Source organism: Diabrotica undecimpunctata, chromosome 2 (genome assembly GCF_040954645.1).
Source record: "Diabrotica undecimpunctata isolate CICGRU chromosome 2, icDiaUnde3, whole genome shotgun sequence".
In the NCBI taxonomy this organism is placed as follows: domain Eukaryota; kingdom Metazoa; phylum Arthropoda; class Insecta; order Coleoptera; family Chrysomelidae; genus Diabrotica; species Diabrotica undecimpunctata.
The window spans coordinates 87,873,955-87,897,425 of NC_092804.1; the positions used below are offsets into that span (position 1 = coordinate 87,873,955).

Below are 23,471 nucleotides of genomic sequence, written 5' to 3' on the forward strand. Positions count from 1 at the left end.
ATTTCTTTAATTTGAACGTTTTGTTATTGCGTGCTACATCTCCTTTCACTTGCTCCCAGATAAGTTCAATGGGATTAAGTTCGCAATGATAAGGTGATAGACGCAGAACTTTGACACCATAATCTTTTGCAGTTTCATCTACAGCATATTTAAGATATTCAATTTTCCTTAACCGTGCAATGTCAAGGAACTAAATTTTGAGCATTGATTCTTCGTATGCAATCCCCTTTTCTGTAAGCCATTCTTGAATCCTCCCTTTCAATTTCTTTAATAATCACCTGTTTTTTTCAACTCAAATTGAAGAAAACCATCATCAAGAAACCCTGTATCACTTCCTATATGGGTGACGATTAAACGCCGTCCCTTTCCTGATGGAGCTTTTAATCCTGTATATCAGCCTTCTATAAATGCTTCGCGTTTACTTTTGACGTTTAAATCTTCCCAAACTTTTCCAACTGTATGACCTTTTCCAACCTTGGTTAATCCAGGTTTCATCCAAATAACATATTTTGCGTCCAGTGCTGCGAATTTTGCGTATTTCTTCTAAATATTTTCTTCTCCGCACAATAATTTTATTTTTTTCTAATAGCATACTTTTTCTGTTGAGTTTTACAAATCGAAAGTTTATTTCACGCATGGTCCTGGTTAAGACTCTACGAGATATCTTGGGTAAGGAGTCATCGTTTTCGAGCTCTTGAGAAATATTTTTCAGTGTTGGAATTTCATTCCGAAAATAAAATGAATGAATTTTTCGACGTATAATATTCCTTGTCTCGTCATCCAAAACAATGCTTTTCCTACCTCTAGTTTTACCTTTTTCTTGCTTTTTATTTTGTGATGTATTTTTAAGTACACGATAAATACAGTTAACGGATACTTTTGTTAAACTGCTACAAATGTCGACCGCTTGGCTAACATTTAATTCCATTTTTCTGCCGATAATTGCTTCATAAACGTTTCGTATTATTACCTTCTCTTCGGACGTTAACATTTTCCGTCTCTTTTGCGGCATTTCATTTTTGGAATCAACATCAGAATTTTGCAGTCTTCTCTTGGAACAACTCGGTTTTTCGTCCAACTCCAATAAAACTCAAACCAAATAATCACAGAATATAACTAAACATTTACTATAAAACGACAAACTATAACACTCGTATTATCAATAACACAAACTTATCGCATAAAATACCCTACTCTCAGATACGCCAATGTAAATAACCTATTGTTAATGGGTACTCGCTCGACAAAAACTAGTTTGACGGCTTTCTGTGGATCTGAATTGAAACGGAGTTCCTTCGCTAATTCCAAAGTTGCCAAACGATTGAAAAATATTGTTTTAAAATATCGATTTTTATTTTATAAATTTAAATATGTAACGAAACGAAACATATAAATAAAATTTATTTCATTACAATTTTGTGCTTAATTTTTACTATTGAAAAGATCAGGTTTTTTTGTATTTTTATGACGGTAATAATTGCTGCATGGAAAAATACAGGTTTTGTATGATCATAATTACTACTTGTGAACAAGAATTGGCTACACTGTTCGACAACTTCTGGTCAAGTCTACTATAGAGAAGCACAAATAAATATACTACTTTATATATTCTGTAATTTCTTATGAGGAAACGCAAATTGCAATCGAGAAAACAGGCAGTTTTCGAGGGCCGCTGTGTACATTTAAATTTGAGGATATTCCGCGTTTAAACTATGATATCACTCTTCTAAATTGAGGGTTTCTACTTTAGTTAACAATTGTTTGCATTTTGCAAAACATTCTAAATAATTTGGATTGGTAGGGTCAATAGTTGCTCCTTTTCGAGTACATCTCGAAAATGGGGATGTTATTTTCGCAAAGTTGGGTATGAATCTTCGGTAGTAACCGATTAAACCAAGAAATGATTTAATTTCTTTTACTGTTGTTGTAGAGGATATTTTTGTATAGCTTTGATTTTTGCTGGGTTAGGTTTGATTCCTTCGGTTGTCACTACGTGACCTAAGAAAGAAACTTCTTTCGTGAGAAACTCGGATTTGTCTAACTGAATTTTTAAATTATTTTTCCTGAAAGTGTCAAAAATAGTAGCAATATGAACTAAGGGTTCTTGCAGTGACTTGGAAAAAATAATGACATCGTCCATGTAGACGAAGCAAAACTTATAAATAAAGGGCCTAAGAATGTTGTCCATTAACCTTTCGAATTTTGCTTTGCTATTCTTTAAACCAAAGGGCATACGTAAAAATTCAAAGTGACCATGCGGAACTGGAAAGGCTGTTTTCCGAACAGAATCCGGATGAACTTCAATCTGATGGTAACCTTGAGCTAAATCTAATGTTGTGAAATAACTGGCTTTTCCTAAGTTATCCAGTATCTCATCTATCTGAGGAAGTGGGTAACGATCACTTTCAGTATGATCATTGAGCTTCCTGTAATCAATTACTAGTCTAAATTTTTTTCTGACCCGAGGCATCAGCTTTTTTTGGTACTATCCAAACTGGAGTTGAGTACGGTGAAATTGACGGTCGAATTATCTTATTATCTAATAAATTATTTATTTGTTTTTTTATTTCTAACTACATTGTTTGGGATGCCGAAATCTCTTTACATAAATCGGATTTTCATCCTTCGTTTTAATTTCGTGTCTAACAGCTGACGTGAAAGTTAAATTTTTGTTTTCATCATAAAATACATCCTTATATTTCTTGCAAAGATTTATAATTTTATACTTTTCTTCGTTGTTTAAGTGCGAAGTACGGATTTTATTTTCAGTAAAATGTGTCGGAATTTCTGCTATTTCGTAATTACAGAAGTTCTCAACTTCAATTCTCTTATTAAATTTCATAGGCATAGGTAAGTCGATAGTATCTATAAATCCATTTTTTGCAACGTGAATAGAATGGGGAATTTTGATACCTTGAAAGTGTCTCCTGCAATAAAATGTCACCGTGATCTACGTTTATAGGAATTTTCTGATATAAAGTTTCAAATGGAATGCTAACATGAGGATTCTCAAAGGTTAAAATATGAGTTGCGTAATTAATAGTGGCATGAAATCTTTTCAAATCGTAATTTCAAAGGAGGATATCAAAGTGCTGACTAAAGTCGGCGATTTTTACGTCGAATGTTTGTGGAATTCCATATTCTAGGAATAGTGGCGTCTTAATATTTAAGTCGTGCTTGAAAGTAATTTTCATTGACGTCAGCGAAAAAGGTTTTCGATAAATATGATTTTTATCAAATAGTTTGAGAGCTCGCGGATTTAAAATTGAATGAGAACCGCCGGTATCGATTAAAACGCGTAGATGTGTTTTGGGTGTGACGAAGCAGGACAACCCAGGGGAACTTTCGATATTATGTAGGTTTATACAGGGGGTGGATGATCGTCTAACGGGATGGCTTGAAAATCCTGATGATTTTCATCATGCAAATCGGGCTCTTGTTCGGATTCGTAATTTTCGAAATCATTTTCGAAATATTGGGTATCATTGGGTCTATGTGAAAATTGTGGCTTCCATTAGTTGTAATTGTCATGGGCTGATGGTTTCTGGTTGTGGTAGTTTGAACACCGCTCATTGGAGTGGCAAAATTTGCTTGGGGTCGAGGAGCTTTATATTTATTTAATCTTTGTTGGTTGCTTTTCGGAACATTGTTTCGTTGGAAGGATTGGTTTTGTTCGTAAGAACTGAAATTTTGTCTCTGAGGAAAATTATAGTTCTGTTGTGGAGTGAAGTTAAAGTTGGGCTCTGTGTTGTGAGTTGTATTGTGAGTCGAAGGTCTCACATAATTGAATGCATGGGTTGGAAGTTTAAGTGTGTGGGTTGAAGGTTTGTGGATCTTTCATTATTCGAAGATTGATAGGGTTTATTTTTGATTGGGGGCTTTTTGTTTTGTTGGCTCTTAAGGAAGTTCATATATTGTTGCTGATTTTTGTGGTTATCGTATGCAATACACTTTTGAAGGGCTTCTTCTAGGGAATTTAATTCAAAATGCGATAAGTATTCGCAATAAGGCTCGTTGATTCCGGTACAGAAAGTTTTGAGGGCAATGTTTTTGAAGTATGGAGTTTTAAAAGTTACTCTCGCGGGATTGTCGTTTAGGGTGATGTGTTGGAGTAAGTCATTCAGATTTGTAGTTATTCTTTGATGATAATTGTCGTAGGATTCACTGTTTTTGGACGGTGGTGGATAATTGTGTTACTAATATATCTTCGGAACGTCAGTCTCCGTATTTAGTTAATAAGGCTCGACGAATCTCTGTCCAATTGGTTTTATTTGAATAGTTGCTTTAATAAAGGTGGAGAGGTTGTCTCCAGAAGAGAATTCGGGCAGAGTTGAGCAAAGGCTAGCAATATCGCTATTGGTCATCGGCATTTTATAACGTGATTTAGATGCAGGCTTGGATTTAGAGGTTTGTAGATTTCTTTTTATTTTTAGATTCAAATTATCGAATAGTAAACTTAAATTTTCGATACTATTTTGGGAAATATCATTCAATGTACTCATAAAATATATGCAAACATGTAAAAATATAAATGCAAATATATATAAAAAATTCGTTGAAGTAAAAATGTTATAAATAATATAAATTTAATAAACAATAAATAATAAATTCAATGTAAATGTTTAAGAATTCAATAAAAATAATAAATGCTCATAAACAATGGTAAAGAAAGGAAAAACTTACGCAAGGATGATCGTGTTTGATTTCCAATACATTTTTCTCTTTTACCAGGTTCTTCAGGATTTCATCAAACTAATGTAGACCAGTAAACGACTATGTTTCTGTATGAAATATCCTGTTCGCAGCGCCAGAAATGTTTCTTCAACGTTGAGTTTCCCAAAAAAAATCTTTATTTCCAAATTAAAGTTACAATTTTGAGAAATACTACAAACTACTACATTTAATGATTTTAACTTGACTATTGAAACATAATAATTACAATAATAACAAAAATATAGATTTCTTCCTATTTATAACGTCGGATATCGGAATCTGCTGATTCTTAATAGTAGGGGAGCTATATATATATATATATATATATATATATATATATATATATATATATATAATATCAATATAAAAATATAGATAGATAAAAAAATCGAACAAAATATAATGTTAAGGGTAAATAAACAATTCAGATATTAACTTAACGCCTTTTTATGATCTATGCCACTAGGTACCCCAAATTAAAAATAAAACAACAATTTTTGTTGATTAAAACCGGGCATATTGCGAATTTTGGAAATTTTAATTTATGAATTCAGTTTTGAAAATATTAAAATCGTTTTTCTTTTAAACCCCTTTATCTTTTCAAGGAAATTTCATTTTTAAATGAATCGTTTTTAAATTTTTCTTTATCTAAACTTGAACTTTTAATCTTGCAAATGGTTCTTTTTAAATTTTATTGTTTATAAACAAAGCTCCGGTGAATTTTTGAAAAAAAGGGCTAACTCGGGTTTTAAATTACGTGTTATTGCGTATAAATTATTTTAATTGTTTATAAGATTAAAATCACAGTACTTTTGCAAACCTATTTTATATTATTTAGCATAAACTTTTTAATCGTTATGTGATTTAATTTGATAGATTAAGCCTTTTTCTTCAATCTCATGCTTTCTTTCTGGTGCTAAATATTTGTGAGATTGTTCTGTTTCTTTAAGTTTTGAAGTTATTTTTGCAATAATAAATAACCAACTAGCAAAAATAAATTTAATACTTTTCTCGGGCTATTATTCCCTACATTTAAGATAAAACGTCTGAATGACCACTGGAAAAGTATAGATAAATTCTGTAATAGTGTTGACTTGACTAGACAATTGCTTGAAGGCCAAACTTATGTTACGGGTACTTTAATAACTTAAATAATAATTTTAAGAAATAACTGTATAGACAGTCCCCACGATGTGCTGCCAAAAAACTAAAAAAAAAACGTGAAGTGGTCAGTGTTTACAGTACTGAAGAAATATGTGTGACCAAGTGGAGAGACAAATGAGACATATATGATATCTTCAGAATTTAAATATAAATGTGGTATAGACATAAGTGATCAAATACTGAGCTACTACACTCGCGATCATAAAATCCGGGTCACCTTGAAAATCACCGATATTTCATTTTTAACGGGCTTTTTCGTAAATAATAATAAAACAAATACAAACTAATGTATGTTTCTGACAATTGTTGTTGGCTTAGTGGTTTCCTTTGCAACAAAGAATTCCAATAGTGCCGATTTCGCGGAAAAGTGCACACTTCCCAAAATGAACGGTATAATACCTGTAACTGCCGCTTGTTTTAAATGTCTCAATTGAGCTTTGACTTTCTGTTCAAACGCAACGAACAAACGTTTATTATTGCCACCATTAGTGTTTATTAGTACCATTATTAGTGTTTATTATTGTTTATTTTTTGCCAAAAATACCCTTGACTGTTGTTGAAACGGCACAAATTGTTGTGCTTGTGAAAGACGGTCACACTCAACGGCAAGTCGCAAGAACTGTTGGCGTAAGCCTTTCTACGGTTCAACGAGTGCTTCAACGCTTTCAGGAGGCGGGTTTGCTATCCAGACGACCTGGCTCTGGTCGAAGAAGAACGACCACGGTACGAGATGACCGTTTTCTTGTGTTTCAGGCTTTACGAAACCGGACCTCAACTGCGATTATGCATCGAAATCGTCTACAGGAAGTACGAAATCGCAATGTTAACGTTGCAACAGTCAGGAGAAGACTTTGTTCTTTTGGACTATCTTCTCGGGTAATGACTACAGAACCGCCACTTCGCCTGGCGCATCGAGTTGCACGACTAGCTTTTGCTCGACAATACGCACATTGGGGAATTAACGATTGGAGCAAAGAGTTATTTTCAGATGAATCCCGTTTCTGCCTAACTGGATCCGTTGGACGTGTAAGAGTTTGGAGGAGAACCAGTGAAAGATTTTCACAAGCTTGCATTTCTTCAACAATGCCATTTGGTGGAGGCTCAGACATGGCTTGGGGAGGTGTATCTTCCGACTTCCGCACAGAATTACCCTTTACCGAAAATGGGTCCTTAACTGCACGAAGAGACATTACGGAGATTCTGGAAGAACATGTTATGCATACCATGGCAGGGCTTGGAGAAGATGTCGTTTTTATGCAGAACAACGCGCGAACGCACGTTGCCACGATCAGTATGCAATACTTGGACAGGTTGGAATTACGAGGCTACCCTGGCCAGCTAGGTCTCCGGACCTGAATCCCATCGAACATCTCTAGGACGATTTGAAAAAACGTATTCAACCCCTAACATCTCCTCCTAACAACGCACAGGAGCTTAAGGATCTGTTAGTGAGAGAGTGGAATAATATACCACAACATGTAATCCGGAGAAAAATTGAGAGTATCCCAGTCGTCTGCAAGAGGTTATTAGAGCAAGTGGAGGCAATACACGATATTAGTCATTGAAATTTTACTGATATTTTACCACGTTCTGTATTTTCCATTTTTTTCGTATGTCTGTTTTATCAACAATTTGGTTTTTCTTTCTGCTTTTGTAATAAAAACAATAAAAATCGTTTTTTTTTTCTTTCAAAACAAACATTGATGACAAATCAGCCCAAAAAAAAGGTTATTACTGCACCAGAGGCAAAAATATTCAAGAAACTTGAAATTTTCAAGGTGACCCGGATTTTATGATCGCGAGTGTATATATGCGACCATAAGAGTCTAAGTGGTACAAGAAATTAAGAGTGCATATTTTTCAGCTCATCTTGCTGAATGTGTATTTCCTATATAACAGTAGATATCAAAAGTCCCTGTGCGATTTTATACTTTCGGTCATTGAGTCTTTTAGGAGCAAATCCCAAGTATCCACCTGTTAAAAATCCATTTACCTCAACATTTTAAAAAAATGATGGCGGAAAAACAAAAAGGAGACGCTGCAAATATTGCTGGGATACAATGCCACTTAGGAAAGATACTATTTATTAGAATAAGCATAGAAGAGCCGGGTTTGTGTCTGCAAACGTGCTTTAAACTGTTTCACGAAAAACTAGGTGCTGCAAATTAGTTTTATTTATTAATGCCAACGTAAAAGTTTTTTATTATGTTTTTATTCTTCTTTACGTATTTTTAACTTTGGCAACGTTTTTACAAATGTTATAATTATAGATAAAAAGTTATACATTGATATAGTTATTTATTATTTTAATAGAAAATAAATAAACGTAAAGATGATAGTGTACGTGCCAGCAAGGCGCTAAACGCGTTCAGTTTTAAATTTAATATATAATAATAGTCTCCCGTTTTATACCGCTGTCGCGGCTTTGGGAGTATAGCAGGGTAGTCTGCTATATCTAGGGCCTACGGTATACAAGGAAGGTAACATGGCCAGTGCTACGCTTCAACCGTCTATTATTACCCCTGGTTTTACCCAAGGTACTCATTTTTATTCAGGCTGAGTCGACCTGGGGCCTATAGACATTTTTAAAATGTCTAGATGTTCTTGCCGGCGGTGGGATTCGAACCCCGGACCACCGGCTTGCGAGTCAAGCATCCTACCGCTTGCGCTACGCAGGCCCTTGGTGGCCGAGGAGTTGGTGGCCTCTCATGTTTGTAAAAGAAGATTGGAACATCTAATTTAATTTGAAACAAAAAAATATTTTAAATAAACAAATTTTATCTAACCGAAAATTAATATTAATTTTAAAATATATTTTATAAAACTAACCGGCATCATGTGTACATCATCATATTTTATGGGAGACGAACGTGTTACAATAGATATGAAACAATGTTGATTATGTGTGTTTTTTTCAATATTTTTAACGTAGAATTGATAAAACAAATTTTGCAAAAAAAGTTAATTTATAAAATAGGGGAGTGTCTAAAGACCTTACGATTTAGATATATAAATATGTATTTAGTTTAAGTCGTTATTTAAAATTTTGATAATTAGAAATATTACAGTATCAAACATATATAACACATAAATAAAAATAAACTGCTAAAAATGGGTTCACAATTCTCTGGGAAAAACTACCATCTAATATAAATCTAATCTGCAACTGAACGATAACCGGTTGAATCTGACCGGTAAATAGTTTTTTTTAGGTCGTTCCTTGAACTCATCCCCAACCGATCGATATTTTTGTACCGACTGTGTTGGTAAAAATACATGTTTTGGCAACGTCTATTGAAACCTTAATGATAAAAAATACACTGGTTTTACCTGCTAAGGTCAAAATGTCTGTTTAGTGTAAAAAATTAAATATATAAAAAAATCTGAATATTGAAAAACCAACAACGGTGCTAAGTATAAAAATATACACTAAACGAACATACACGACATTGGTGATGCTAAATTACTGCATCGTGAAAAGAGTTAGAAATGTCTTCTGGCATTATTGCCACAATTGATAACTGTTCTCCTGAGGGATCCTTTCCTCTATGGCGATCGTCTATGGCGGTGATCCTCCATTTATTTTTTATTACTATTGATACTCATTTTGCTGCTCTTTCATATTTGCGAACGCCACTAATTTCCTCTCCTTGAGAGAAAGAGAGAGCGAGGGAGAGAGAGAGAGAGCGAGGGAGAGAGAGAGAGAGAGAGAGAGAGAGAGAGAGAGAGAGAGAGCGAGGGAGAGAGAGAGAGAGAGAGAGAGAGAGAGAGAGAGAGAGAGAGCGTGGGTCCTAGCCTCCTGAAGAATTTCTCTCCCGTCGTCCCTATCCATCGTCTTTCTCCACCAAGCACGTATTCTCATATTTCTCATGTCTTCATCGATGTTATCAAGGAACCTTGTTCTGGGTCTTCCTCTTCTTCTCTGACCAATGGGTCTATCAAGGAGCGTTTTTCTAGTGCGTCTTCTCCACACTCCATTGTCATTCACTGCTCCATAAATTAGTTCCATTAGTTACATCATTGTTCCTAAAAATTGTTTCCGTAACACATTTGGAAATACAATAAAATAATCTAATCTCTGTAAATCTAGTTAACTTTGCAATAAATATGGGATATCTGAGCACTGATGGAACTCTTCTTATTGTAGTTTGTATTCGTTTCGGATGTTGGCTTCTATCTTTCCTTGTAAAATTAGTTGTAGCGTTTTTTATTATAGTGAACAGCTCTTAACCGATGGGATAGTACAAATAATTACATTAGATTGAAGGGTAAATATATGTACTCTAATCAAAGTGGCCAAATGATACTAAATTTTCAAACCTAAGCTTTCAAACTTAAGAATATTGACAAATCTTTGTTGATTATTTGTAATTTTTTCACATTTTGTAGATATTTAATATATCCAAGTATTTTTCTAGCTGAAGAGAGTATAGCCGAGGAGTTGGTGGCCTCTCATGTTTGTAAAAGAAGATTGGAACATCTAAAAGAACACAACACTTTCAGTCCTTCTGGTGGGCTTTCACAGGCTGCTCTTAACCAATGGCGGCGTAAACGTTTAGATAGAATGGTAGTGGAGTATTTCTTAAGAAATGGATATTATAATGCTGCAATTACTCTTGCTGATAGATCTGATATTAAGGATTTAACGAATATTGGTAAGTGCATATAATGTTATTTGGAATATCAAGATTTTGAGTAAGAATCTGCCTAAGTGAAAATTCGTCTAGATATTATTACTTATAACATTTATAATTCTCCTCCTCCTCCGAGGAGGAGGTTGTCAATCCTCTACCGGACGCGTCCCCAGGTGGCGGATAGGGGAATGCCTCCCAGATATGGGTGGTATCGGGGAAATGAAATACCCGACGCGGACCAAAACTGACAACAGTAGCGTCTGACCCAGAGTGGGCGGCTGCAAACAGCGTCTGGCCCAGAGTGGGCGGCTGAACAATAGGTCCTCCAAAAGGGGGTTGTGGCGTTAGGCGTTAGCAACCTAGCACACTTAAAAAAATCCAAGGGCTAACGAACAATTGGCAGAAATGAAAAATTTTAAAATTAATCCCCGGGTGGCAATCCACACCACCGAAGGAGGGAGCCCCATCGGATACGGGGGGGGGGGCACTTCTGCTTTGAGTTCAACAAACCCGGCTTCGAAACTCAACCGAAGACAAAGACAGAGAAAACTAAGAATCGGCACATGGAATGTGCAGGGCTGGAGAACAAAAGCCAGTGAAGTAACATCAGAATTCGAAAAGATGAATCTCGATATCCTCGTCACAATGGAAACAAAAAAGAAAGGAAACGGCACGGAAAGAATAGGGGAACTAATCCATTGTTGGAGCGGAGTAGAAAAGAAAGACCGCGCAAAAGCTGGAGTTGGAATTCTACTAAAGAAGAAATGGGAAAAATCTATAGACGATTGGGAACCCATAAACGAGAGAATTGCCAAACTGAAAATCAAGATGTATGGCAGAGAAATTATAATACTAGCAACATACGGTCCAACGGAAGACAGTCCAGACAATGAGAAAGAACGATTTATCGAACAACTTCAGGAACAAATGGATAAGAGAAAACCTAAACAAGAAATAATAATAATGGGGGATCTAAATGGAAGAGTCGGAAGAAAAGACAATGACAGAACAGTTGGTCCATTTGGAGAAGACACAATTAACGACAACGGAGAAAGATTGGTAGAACTATGTGAAGTAAATGATTTGAAAATTATGAACGGATTCTACAAACACAAAAATATACATAAGTACACATGGACTCAAGAGACAAGAAAACTAAGATCCATTATTGACTACATTATCATGAACCACAAAAGCTCCATCAAAGTGAAAGACACCAGAGTGAAAAGAGGGGCAGAGTGTGGAACAGATCACAAACTTGTGGTGGCATGGATGGAATTCCCCTATATCTGGACAAAACAAAAACATACATCGATTGTTACAACGGGAACGACAATAAACGAAAAGAGGCTCAAATTACATCTATTGCAGGAAGAATCAATAAAAGATTTATACAAAAGAAGACTAGACCAAAAACTAGAAGAATTCAGATATGACACGTTAGATGAAATGCATGAACACATAAAAACCTGCCTGGTTTCAGCGGCCTTAGAAGCTCTTGGAGAAGACGACCAAAGGAACACCCATCAGAATATCAAATTAAGGGAAGACACATTGAAATGCATAAAAGAAAAGAAAAAACTACACATAAAATACCTAAACACCAAAAAACAGGAAGACTTAGACCTATATAGAGCGAAAAACAGAGAGGTAAAGAAAAGAGTAACAAATGAAAAGAACGAACGATGGGAACAAGCATGCACAGAGATAGAACGACATATCGGAGGAACGAGAAATTCAGAATCATGGCGAATATTAAAAGCACTTCAACGAAATAAGACAGAGAAAACCCAGATCGGCAAAATTAGTGAAAACGAGTGGCAAGAATACTACGTAGAACTACTTACAGAAAACCGTCCCCAATTTCAGGAAGAGAATATAGAACATGCAGGAAATGGGGCATACGACCAGATAGAAATAAGCCTGGCAGAAGTTAAGAGAGCAATCAAGACATTGAAGAACAAAAAAGCCAAAGGACCCGGAGGAATACCAAACGAACTAATTAAAAACGGAACGGAAAAGTTATTCTGCATGCTACATAGAATGTTCGAAAGAGGACTAAATGGAGAAGAAATACCTGCGGAATGGACACAAGCATACATCACATCCATACATAAGAAAGGAAACAGGAAAAAATGTGAAAACTATAGAGGAATTAGTATAATATCGTCGGTAGGTAGACTTTACGGGAAAATTATTAAGGAAAAACTAGAAACTAAAATAATAGGAAAAATTGGAGAAGACCAAGCAGGGTTCACAGTAGGAAATTCATGCCTAGATCATACGTACACATTAGAACAACTGATAGAGAAGAAAATGGCAAAAGGTAGACCGGTCCATGTGGCCTTTGTTGATCTAAAGAAAGCATATGACTCAATACCTAGAGTCAAATTATGGGAAGCAATGAATGATCTCGGAATCCGACAAACAATAATAAAAGCAGTTAAAGCACTATACAAAGAAAACAAAGTAGCTATTAAATGTGGAAATAAAGCCTACAATCCATTTAAGACGACAAAAGGACTTCTACAAGGCTGTGCTACGTCCCCTACTCTGTTTAAAATATTCTTGGAAAAGACACTCAAACCATGGAGGAGAAAGTGCGAAGGAATGGGCATACCAGTAAGAGACGAATACCTATACACCTTAAGTTTTGCCGACGATCAAGTAGTCATCGCACAAGATGAAGAAGATCTCAGCTTTATGCTCAGAAAACTAGAAGAAGAATATAAAAACAACGGAATGGAAATGAACTTAGAGAAAACCGAATACCTAACAACAGAAAACAAGAATATGAGAAACCTAGAGATAGACGAGGGAAGACAAATAAATGGAACAGATAAATTCAAGTATTTAGGAACCATAATATCGAACCAGGAAACAACAGAAGAAGATATAAACAACAGACTGAGACAAACAAGAAACTGTATAAGACAACTAAACTCAGTGTTGTGGGATAAGAACATTACGATAAAGACAAAAAAGAGAATATATAATACCCTGACAAGAAGTATCCTGACATATGGGTCCGAAAACTGGACAATAAACAAGAGAAATAGAGGTAGAATAAGAGCAGTAGAAATGGAGTTCCTGAGGAGAAGCTGTAGACTTACAAAAAGAGACAGAATTGAAAACGCAGAGATTAAGCGGAGAATGGGAGTGCAATCAGACATAATCGACTATATAGAGGAGAAGAGACTATCCTGGTACGGCCACGTCAGAAGAGCGGACAGAGGACGCTGGATAAACAAAATCACAGAATGGAGCCCGATTGGAAGAAGAAAGAGAGGAAGACCCCGAAGGTCATTCAGAGATGAAATCGACGAGGCTATGGAGAAAAGAACCCTGCGAGATGGAGACTGGAATGACAGGGAAAATTGGAGAAAACGGTTGAGTGAAGGAAGACAGTGAAAACTGTGGAAATCCTTAGTAGTAGTATTTATAATTAATGAAAAGTCAAAAATACCGAGTAGTATATTTTTTGTTAATATTACAATAGATCATTAGTTCCTTTTCTATATAATACGCCATTAAAACATTTCAATGTCATTTTGTAATAGTGTACTTACAGAGTAGGATATTATTGGTATTTAGCTTAAGTTATACTCGGTTCGCTATTCCCAGTCCGAACTGTCTAGTGAATTTAGTAATTATTTTTTTGCGAAGTTAGTTACTGTTTGACAGACTAAAAGTGGCTGGAAATTACTATACAACCAAGCACACGTACTCATAGCCAATATTAATAGTAAACAAACTAAATAGTAAATAAAATAGAACTTTGAGAATTACTGACAATCAATATTTATTTATCTGTACTATATAATAAATAGTTATGTTAAATTATAACAACTAAAATATATTTTTTAAATATATACTACCCAAAATTTGATGGGTTTAGTATACACTTCCACTATTTAGAATAATAGTTCTTTTTTTAAAGAAATAAGGCTGCAATAGTAGGATACTTGAGCTATTAATACTGAGAAGTAGGAATTGTTGTGTTGTAGGTTTCCGACAATGAATCTGTCAAAATATGCCCGAGCTAAGCGAATGGAGTATAGAAGCTTAAGCAGTGTTCATATGTTTATTGGATAAAAATGTTCTAGCAAAATTTTATGTATAAGAACTAGTCATTTTCATATTGTCTGCTAATAAAGTTTAATGTGCGTAATTTTATTGTAATAAACCAAATGCTATGAGATTTGTTTTTTAGATATATTTTTGACTTCTAGAGAAGTAGAAAAATCTCTAGCTAACAAAGAAACCAATAAGTGTCTATCTTGGTGTCATGACAACAAATCAAAATTAAGAAAACTAAAATCGAACATGGAATTTAATTTACGTGTACAAGAATTTGTCGAATTGATTCGTTCCGATAGAAGAATCGATGCTGTTAAACACGCCAGAAAGCATTTTCCCACCTTTGAGGAAGAACATATCTCTACAATAAAACAAGTAATGGCATTACTAGCATTTCCAGTTAAGACAGGTACTTTTTTTATTTAATCGTGTTATGTAGTTTATATTTTAGTACGCAGAATGTTTTAATAATTATACAGAGTGTCCCCGAAAATAATGCGTTCCTTTAAGGTACGTGTATAATACACAATTTGAGCAATAAAGTCCTATAACACTTTTTTCTAAACTTAACCTTTAAAAAAAATTATATTGTTTTCCATATAGGTAAATTTTTATTTTAAGAAAATTAAATAATCTGGCAACGTCATACACGGTGAAAGCGATTTGTGACTTTAAGTATTTAACGACTATGTTAATAACGCAACAACCTTTGTTTATTCACTATTCAAGGTTGTTGACATCTGAGGAAATTTACGTAATATCTGCAAAATAATTATTTCTTGGTTTAATAATGTGGCGTTTGCTATTATCTGAATTAATTCAGGTTTTGGATTAACGTACGAAGTTTTAAATAAATTATTATTTTTACTTAAGTAAGTAAGTACTATGGTTTAATTCCCAAAAAGTAATTAATTCAACTAAAAAAAATTATTTGTAATGTTTTTCTGAAATGTATAGAAATATCATCATCATCATCATCATCATCAGTAGCTCGACAACCCTTTCTGGGTCCTGGCTTGTTCTAGGATTTTCCGCCATTCTGTTCTGTTCCTTGCTTTGTTTTTCCAGTTGGTAATCTTAAGTGTTTTCAGATCTTGCTCCACTTGTTCCATGTATCTAAGTTTGGGTCTTCCCTTTGACCTTCTTCCTACTGGTGTTTGTCTCATAATATGTTTTGGTGTTTCAGTCTCCAACATTCGTTCAACATGGCCCATCCAGCGCAGACGTCCGATCTTTATGGATGTTATGATCTCGGGTTCGTTGTATGCTGTGTACAGTTCAAAGTTATATCTTCTGCGCCATATGTCATTTTCCTTTACCCCCTTATATATGTGTCTAAGGATTTTTCGTTCAAATGTGCCTAATAGGTTTTCATCGCTTTTCGATAGTGTCCATGTCTCTTATCCATATACAAGGACCGGTTTTATCAGAGTCTTGTATATTTTGCATTTGGTGCTTCTTGTGATGTTGTTAGATCTTAGATGTTTAATTAGTCCATTATATGTTGTATTAGCGATATGTATTCTTCTCTTAACTTCTTCACTGACATTGTTGTTATGTATGGTTTTCATGTACGGATATACTTGGCAACGTTGCACTTGGCAAACGGAACCTTAAGTGACAGCAGTGACATGACAACCACACATGACAATAGATTTAGGTCATGGACTACATCACAGATCACCTACCTCTAGATGCTTCACGACAATACTTTAGTTAGATATGAAATTCAGCGCTCCAAGAGATTTGTATCGGAACTAATTCAAGCAGGAAATTACGCGGGAATTTCAAAATTTAATTTTGGTGGGAAAATTTATATAAAGCTTAAAATATTTAAATATAATTTGGTATTTAAAAAAAAATTGCATTTAAAATTTTAAAATGTGCAAATTATTTTTAAATTAAAATATACACGATACCATTTACGAAAAAATAAGGCAAAAAATAATTTATTTATTTATTTAATACATATAAAACAACTTTGTACATACATAAATTTAGAATACAATAGAAATATGCTTTATTACCACTGAGAATTGTACAATTTTATGGACAAAGCTTACAAAAAGTCAGAAAAATAACAACAAAATTTAAATCGTAAATATCACAAAATAAAAGATAATAAAATACACAAATTGCAAAATTTAAATAAATTGCAAATTGCATAGTTTTAGTTGCTGCATGTGATACTGAAATATATATTTATACAAATACTTTAGTTACTTGTACATAGATTGTAGATTGTGCATCTCTACTTGTTGAAGAACTTTTAACTAAAATAAAAAGTTAATATAATAATTTATACCATGATTCACTTCAAACAAAATAATTTTTATTAATTACTTTTTACATACTTTTTATTAATTACAGGGTTACTTACTTTCTGTTACATTTGCTTCCGCGTACAACATTGAAATACTTCTGGGATGTAGATTAGAGCAGGAATCTAAAATCAATCAGCTATTTGTTCTCGGGAATTGCATTTTGGTACAAGCTATTATGTACTCCTTGTAAAAGCAAACTTATCTTCAAAGTGGCTGTGGCATATTCGTTTTGTTTTAAAAACTGTAGTGGAATTGTGGAATTCATCGTATCAAAATTAGGATTATTTAAAACACTAAGCCACTTCCTAAATCGTATAATCTCTTTAGCAGAATTTGGAAAGGCATGTCTAATTGTTGACGCATTGATACATTGTAGGATACAACATTTATTGTGAAGAACTATATTTAACTAATTATTATTGATCTGCAAAATACTATTTGAAGTCCAGGAACATTTAAAACACAAACTAATTTGAGGTTGATGCTAACAATAACCCAGAGATATTAAACCAAGTTTAGTTTGATTTTTTTGCAATAATAACCATTAAATCAAACAATTTAGACGAATAATAACCATCCGAAATCTGATTATATTGACGCTAATCAACTACTGACAATTTGCGATTGACAGTTATAATTTTTAGTTTGGTTCTAAACCTAAACTGCAGAGTATAGACTATAGACAGAGTATAGCGACATCTTAAGATTTGTATCGGTACTACAAATGACATTTAGTTTAGTTTGACCTTGAGCTACCTGCGTGAAATGTCTAGTTATTAGTGGTCTGTGGACTACATGTGAACTGAATTAAGGTTAAGTTATACAATTCTTATAAAGCTTAATAAATTAATAAAACCTATCGTAAGTAGCTTTATGTTATGTCCAACAGTCCTAAAGAGGAATACATTACATGGTGGCAGCGGAAAAGTGACGATAGGTTAAGTTGTGTTAAAAGCCGGTGCATGTGACAAAAGCCTATAAAAAATATATGTAAGTAAAGGAGCTATACTGTGCTCGAATCAAGATGACAGATACTTGTAAAGGCTTAGAACCGTTTAGTTTCCAAGGAAATAATATTTCTCACGAGTGGAAATTTTGGAAGCAAAAGTTCCAGTTATTTTTAACAGCCTCCGGCAAAAGTGAAAAACCAGACCACATAAAAATCGCTATTCTCCTAAATCAGCTGGGAGATGAAGGGCTGAAGATATTCAATACCTTCGAGTATGAAAATGTTGGAGATGATCAGAAGTACAATGTTGTTTTGTGTAAGTTTGATACATACTGCAGCCCTCTTAAGAATTTAATTTATGAACATTTTAAATTCTTAAAAAGAGATCAATTACAAAATGAAAGTATCGATCAGTTTGTAACTGCCTTGAAACAATTAGCATCAACATGTGAGTTTAAAGAAAAGGATACTTTAATTTTGGACAGGATTGTTTTGGGTACACATGATCTACGAATTCAAGAAAAATTATTACAATGTGCTGATTTAAAACTAGCACAAGCTATAGACATCTGTAGGGCTATGGAAAATAGTGCTGTTACTCAAGGTGAAATATCCAAAGAAAGTGAAAGTGTTAGTGTTGTGAAGAAAAGAAATGAAGAAAACAGACCTGGATCTACAGGACAGTCAAGGTATGGTTCAAAGTATGAGAAGGAGCAGTCTACAAGCCACAAAGTTACTGACAAAAATACAGGTAACCATTATATTCAGTGTTATAAATGTGGACTTCAGCATATTAGGGGTAAGTGTCCTGCATTTTTCAGATATTGTTCTTTGTGTAACAAAAAAGGACACTACCGTAAATTTTGTCCTGATAATAACAACAAAGTCCATGAAATCAATGATAACGATAGTAGTTGTAGCAATTCTGACACTGATTTAACTGATGAACAGGTACTAATGTGGACTGTTAATGAAATTAATCCGAACTCTTCAGAATGGTTCCAAAAAATCATTATTAATGGTGAAGAGAGTATTTTAAAAGTTGATACTGGAAGTGAAGTCAATATATTGAACAGTAGTGATTTTAAAAATTTAAATATTGATTATAAAATGCTTGAAAATACTAATAGTTCATTATCTAGCTATACTGGACATGTTATTAATGTTGTTGGTAAAATTTATATACCTTGCTCTTTCAAGAAAATATTTAAAGATTGTCTGTTCTATATTTTAGATAATGATAAACAAAAATCTCTATTAGGCCTAAAGGCAGCAAGAGACTTTCAAATTGTTTGTGATCAGCCTAGTGTTAGTATGATAGATAATGAAACAAATCATATTATAAATAGTTATAAGAGCATTTTTTCAGGTGTAGGAAAGGTCAACAGGTATTTTAATATAACTTTATCTAGTGATGCAGTGCCATTCATAAGTGGGACACGAAAAATTCCACTGGCTATAAGGAGCCAAGTTAAAGATAAACTTGATGATATGGTACGTAAAAACCTTATTGTACCAGTTAGTGAACCCACAGAATGGCAAAATCCTATTGTAGTTGTTCCGAAAAATAAGGGATCTGATATTAGAATATGTATGGATCCTGTGTATCTAAATAAATATGTTAAAAGAGAAAGGTTTCCAATTCCTACTCAAGATACTTTATTTGCTAAGCTTTCAGGGGCTAATTATTTCACATTATTAGATGCGTCATCTGCTTTTCTTCAGTTGCCTTTGAATTATGAAAGTTCACTTTTATGTACTTTTACTACACCTTTTGGTCGTTATAGATATCTGAGATTACCATATGGCCTTACCTGTGCACCTGAAATTTTTCAAAAATATATGTCTGAACTTTTAGATAGTATATCAGGAACAATAACATATTTTGATGATATTTTGGTTTTTGGATGTTCTAAAAATGAACATGATAAAAATTTGAAATGTGTTTTAGAAAAAATTAAACAGAGTGGCTTAACTTTGAATTTAGGAAAATCTAAATTTTGTCAAACAAAAGTGAAATTTTTAGGTCATCAGATTAGTAATATTGGCATTTCACCTGATCATGATAAAACAGAAGCTATTACAAAAATGACACCACCAAGTAATAAAAAAGAATTACAACGTTTTTTGGGAACCATAGTATATCTTGCAAAATTTATACCAAACCTGTCAGAATACACTAGTCCTCTAAGATGTTTACTTTGTAGTAAAAATGAGTGGCATTGGGGACATAATGAACAGGCATGTTTTGATAAACTAAAGAATCTTGTGGCGTCAGCCACTACTTTGCATTATTTTAACCCTGACAAAAAGACCATACTCTCTGTTGATGCCAGCCCATATGGTTTGGGGGCCATGGTCTCGCAAGATGGGTTTCCAATTGAATTTGCATCAGTGTCATTAACTCCAACCCAAAGGAGGTATAACCACATTGAAAAGGAGCTTCTTGGTATAGTGTATGGATGTGAAAGATTTTCATTCTATCTTTATGGCATAGATTTTGAAATAGAGACAGACCACAGACCTCTTTTAGGTTTGTTAAAAAAACCTTTAGATGAAATGTCACCTAGGATCCAAAGACTGGCAATGCAATTAATGAGATATAAATTTTCACTCAAATATGTTCCTGGTAAAAATCTCAAAGTTCCTGACAATTTAAGTAGAGATCCTTTGAATAAAACCATAAATACTAATTTTATAGATGATGAAAATAATTTAAAAGTGTATTCTATTGTAGCAACATCAAAAGAAAATGAAAAAAGATTGCAAAATGCAATTGATACTGACCCATCTTTACAAAAAGTTAAATATTATGTTTTAAATGGGTGGCCTGAGCATAAAAGCTCTGTACCTTCTGAGGTGAAAAAATTCTGGTCTGACAGACATGATATATATTTATTAAAGAATGTATTATTTTATAAAAAAAAGGTTAATTATTCCTGAAGAATTGAAGGGTGAATTTCTTGATGTTATACATCAGTCTCATCAGGGTGTAGTATCATGTAAGAAGAAGGCTCAAGAAGCAATTTATTATCCGGGATTGATGAAGGATATAGAAAACATTGTTCTGAACTGTCTGACTTGTCAAATGAGCTATAAGAGCAACAATAGGGAGCCATTAAAATCACATGATGTACCTGAAATACCTTGGCAAAAAATTGGTATTGATTTCATGACAGTAGCCTCACAAGATTTTTTAGTTGTGGTTGATTATTTTTCGAAGTTTGCAATTGTTAATAAACTAATGAACAAAACGGCTAGCAGTGTTGTAACACAATTAAAAAATTTGTTTGCTATTAATGGACTGCCTTGTGAAATATTTTCTGATAATGGTCCTCCATTCAGCTCTCATGAATTTTTAAATTTTGTCCGTATATATAATATTGAAGTAACAACATCAAGTCCACAATATCCTCGTAGCAATGGCATGGTGGAAAGAACAATACAAACAATAAAAAACTTGTTTTTAAAATCTGTACAAACTAAGAAAGATCCATTTCTAGCTGTATTAGATTATAATACAACTCCAAAACAAAATTTACCTGCTCCTTGTGTGTTGCTAACTGGAAGAAATTTCAGAACCAACTTACCAGTCAGTATGGAATTTCTAAAGCCCAGACATTCTAATAAAAGATATTTTACACAATTGAGAGAAAATCAAAGAAAACAAAAACACTATTATGACAAAGGAACAAATAGGTTACCAGAATTAAAATCAGGACAACAAATTTTACTTCAAGAAAAGAAAAGGAAATGGAACCCTGGAGTGGTTATGGCAAAGAAAGGATCAAGGGATTACATGGTTAAAGTAAATGATACTGCTTATAGACGTAATAGACACTATCTTAGACCTGTACGGTCAGAAGCACAGCAACATGCAAATGCAAATTGTGAGCAAGCATATGTGAAAACTAGTCATGAAAATGATATTGTGACTACTGGAAGGACAAGTATGGGAAATATGAGAGCAGTTCTTTGTCCTGATGTACCTGATGATACAAGGGACTGTAAAACAAATAACACTATCAAAGATATTGATGTACCTTCAACATCTAATAGAACATCACCCATCAATGACATTAATGTACCTTCTACATCATACAGTACTTCATCTGGTTTGAAAACCTCCAGAAGTGGTAGAGTCATTCGCCCTCCTGATAGATTTACCTATTGATATATTTGTGAATTATTGTTATTTATGTACTTATGATATATTATGTGAATTAATTTTTGTTTATTTTGTTTTTATTAAAGGGGACGTGTTATGTATGGTTTTCATGTACGGATATACTTGGCAACGTTGCACTTGGCAAACGGAACCTTAAGTGACAGCAGTGACATGACAACCACACATGACAATAGATTTAGGTCATGGACTACATGTGAACTGAATTAAGGTTAAGTTATACAATTCTTATAAAGCTTAATAAATTAATAAAACCTATCGTAAGTAGCTTTATGTTATGTCCAACAGTCCTAAAGAGGAATACATTACAATTGTTATCTGCGGTAACTTGTGAACCTAGGTATGTAAAATTTTTTACGCTTTCGATGTTATAGTCTCCTATTGTCAGATTCTGTAGGTTTCTTTGGCCTGTCGATTTACTGACCTTCATGTATTTGGTTTTTATTTCATTAATGTTTAGGCCACTGTTTTGTGCCGCTCTTTCTATCGCATTAAATGCTTCTATCATCTCTCTTTCGCTTCTGGCTATGATATCAACATCATCTGCAAATGACAATATTTGTACACTTTTTGTTATTATGTTATTTATAGAAATATGACATAATTTTAATCGAATTGTTAAAATGTCAATTATTTACAATAAAAACACTTTATCTTTTAACTGAACTAGTATTATAGTACGCTTTAAAGGTGTTGAATGCCTAATCATTATCAACCTTTATGCCTTCACTGCTGGACATAGGTCTCCCTCAGCTCTTTCCATCTGTATCTGTCTTGTGCGGCTTGTATCCAGTTATTGCTATCACGCTTCAGGTCATTAGTCATCTAGTTGGTGGGCGTCCTTTGCTCCGTATTGCTTCTTGCCTTGGCCTCCACTTTAAAATACGTTTTGTCCATTGATTGTCATAATCTGGCGACGTGTCCTGCCCAATTCCATTTTAACGACGCGATTTTTTCTACGACATATTTCTTCGTTTGGGGTTCGTTCATAGCCTTCATAGACTCTCATAGCCATCTGAGTCACGCGAATCTTATTAACTACCTTTTTTGTGTGTTAATATTTCCGCTTCAAGTGAGTACAGGTAATACACACTGATCAAAGATTTTCCTTTTAAGGCATATGGGTAGATCCGATTTAAATACATAGTTTAATTTACCAAACACTGCCCAGGCTAATCCTATGCGACAGTATTTACAGCTTACAATTACAGTAACATATATCTTTAGCAATTTTCGACAAAATTAATTAATCCAGATTTCTTTGTTCAGATGGCGTTAGGATTTTATATATAAACTAACAAAGCTTTAAATTAATTTGTATTGGATTCTTCTACCTAAAAAATATTATTAAAATTAATTATTAATTATATTAATATGTAATTAATACAGTATTATTATTTAAACGTATCGTTTCAAGAACA

General features: G+C 33.8%; 1 protein-coding gene across 1 annotated transcript in view; it reads left to right on the plus strand.

The window, feature by feature from the left end:
• The window catches only part of Kaz (E3 ubiquitin-protein transferase Katazuke), a 369,805-nt gene that overhangs the window by 154,276 nt on the left and 192,058 nt on the right, over window positions 1–23,471 (plus strand). The window contains exons 3-4 of the mRNA XM_072523188.1: window positions 10,296–10,532; window positions 14,725–15,000. Of these exons, the coding sequence (XP_072379289.1) occupies window positions 10,296–10,532; window positions 14,725–15,000 (513 nt within the window). The remainder of the gene's footprint in view (window positions 1–10,295; window positions 10,533–14,724; window positions 15,001–23,471) is intronic.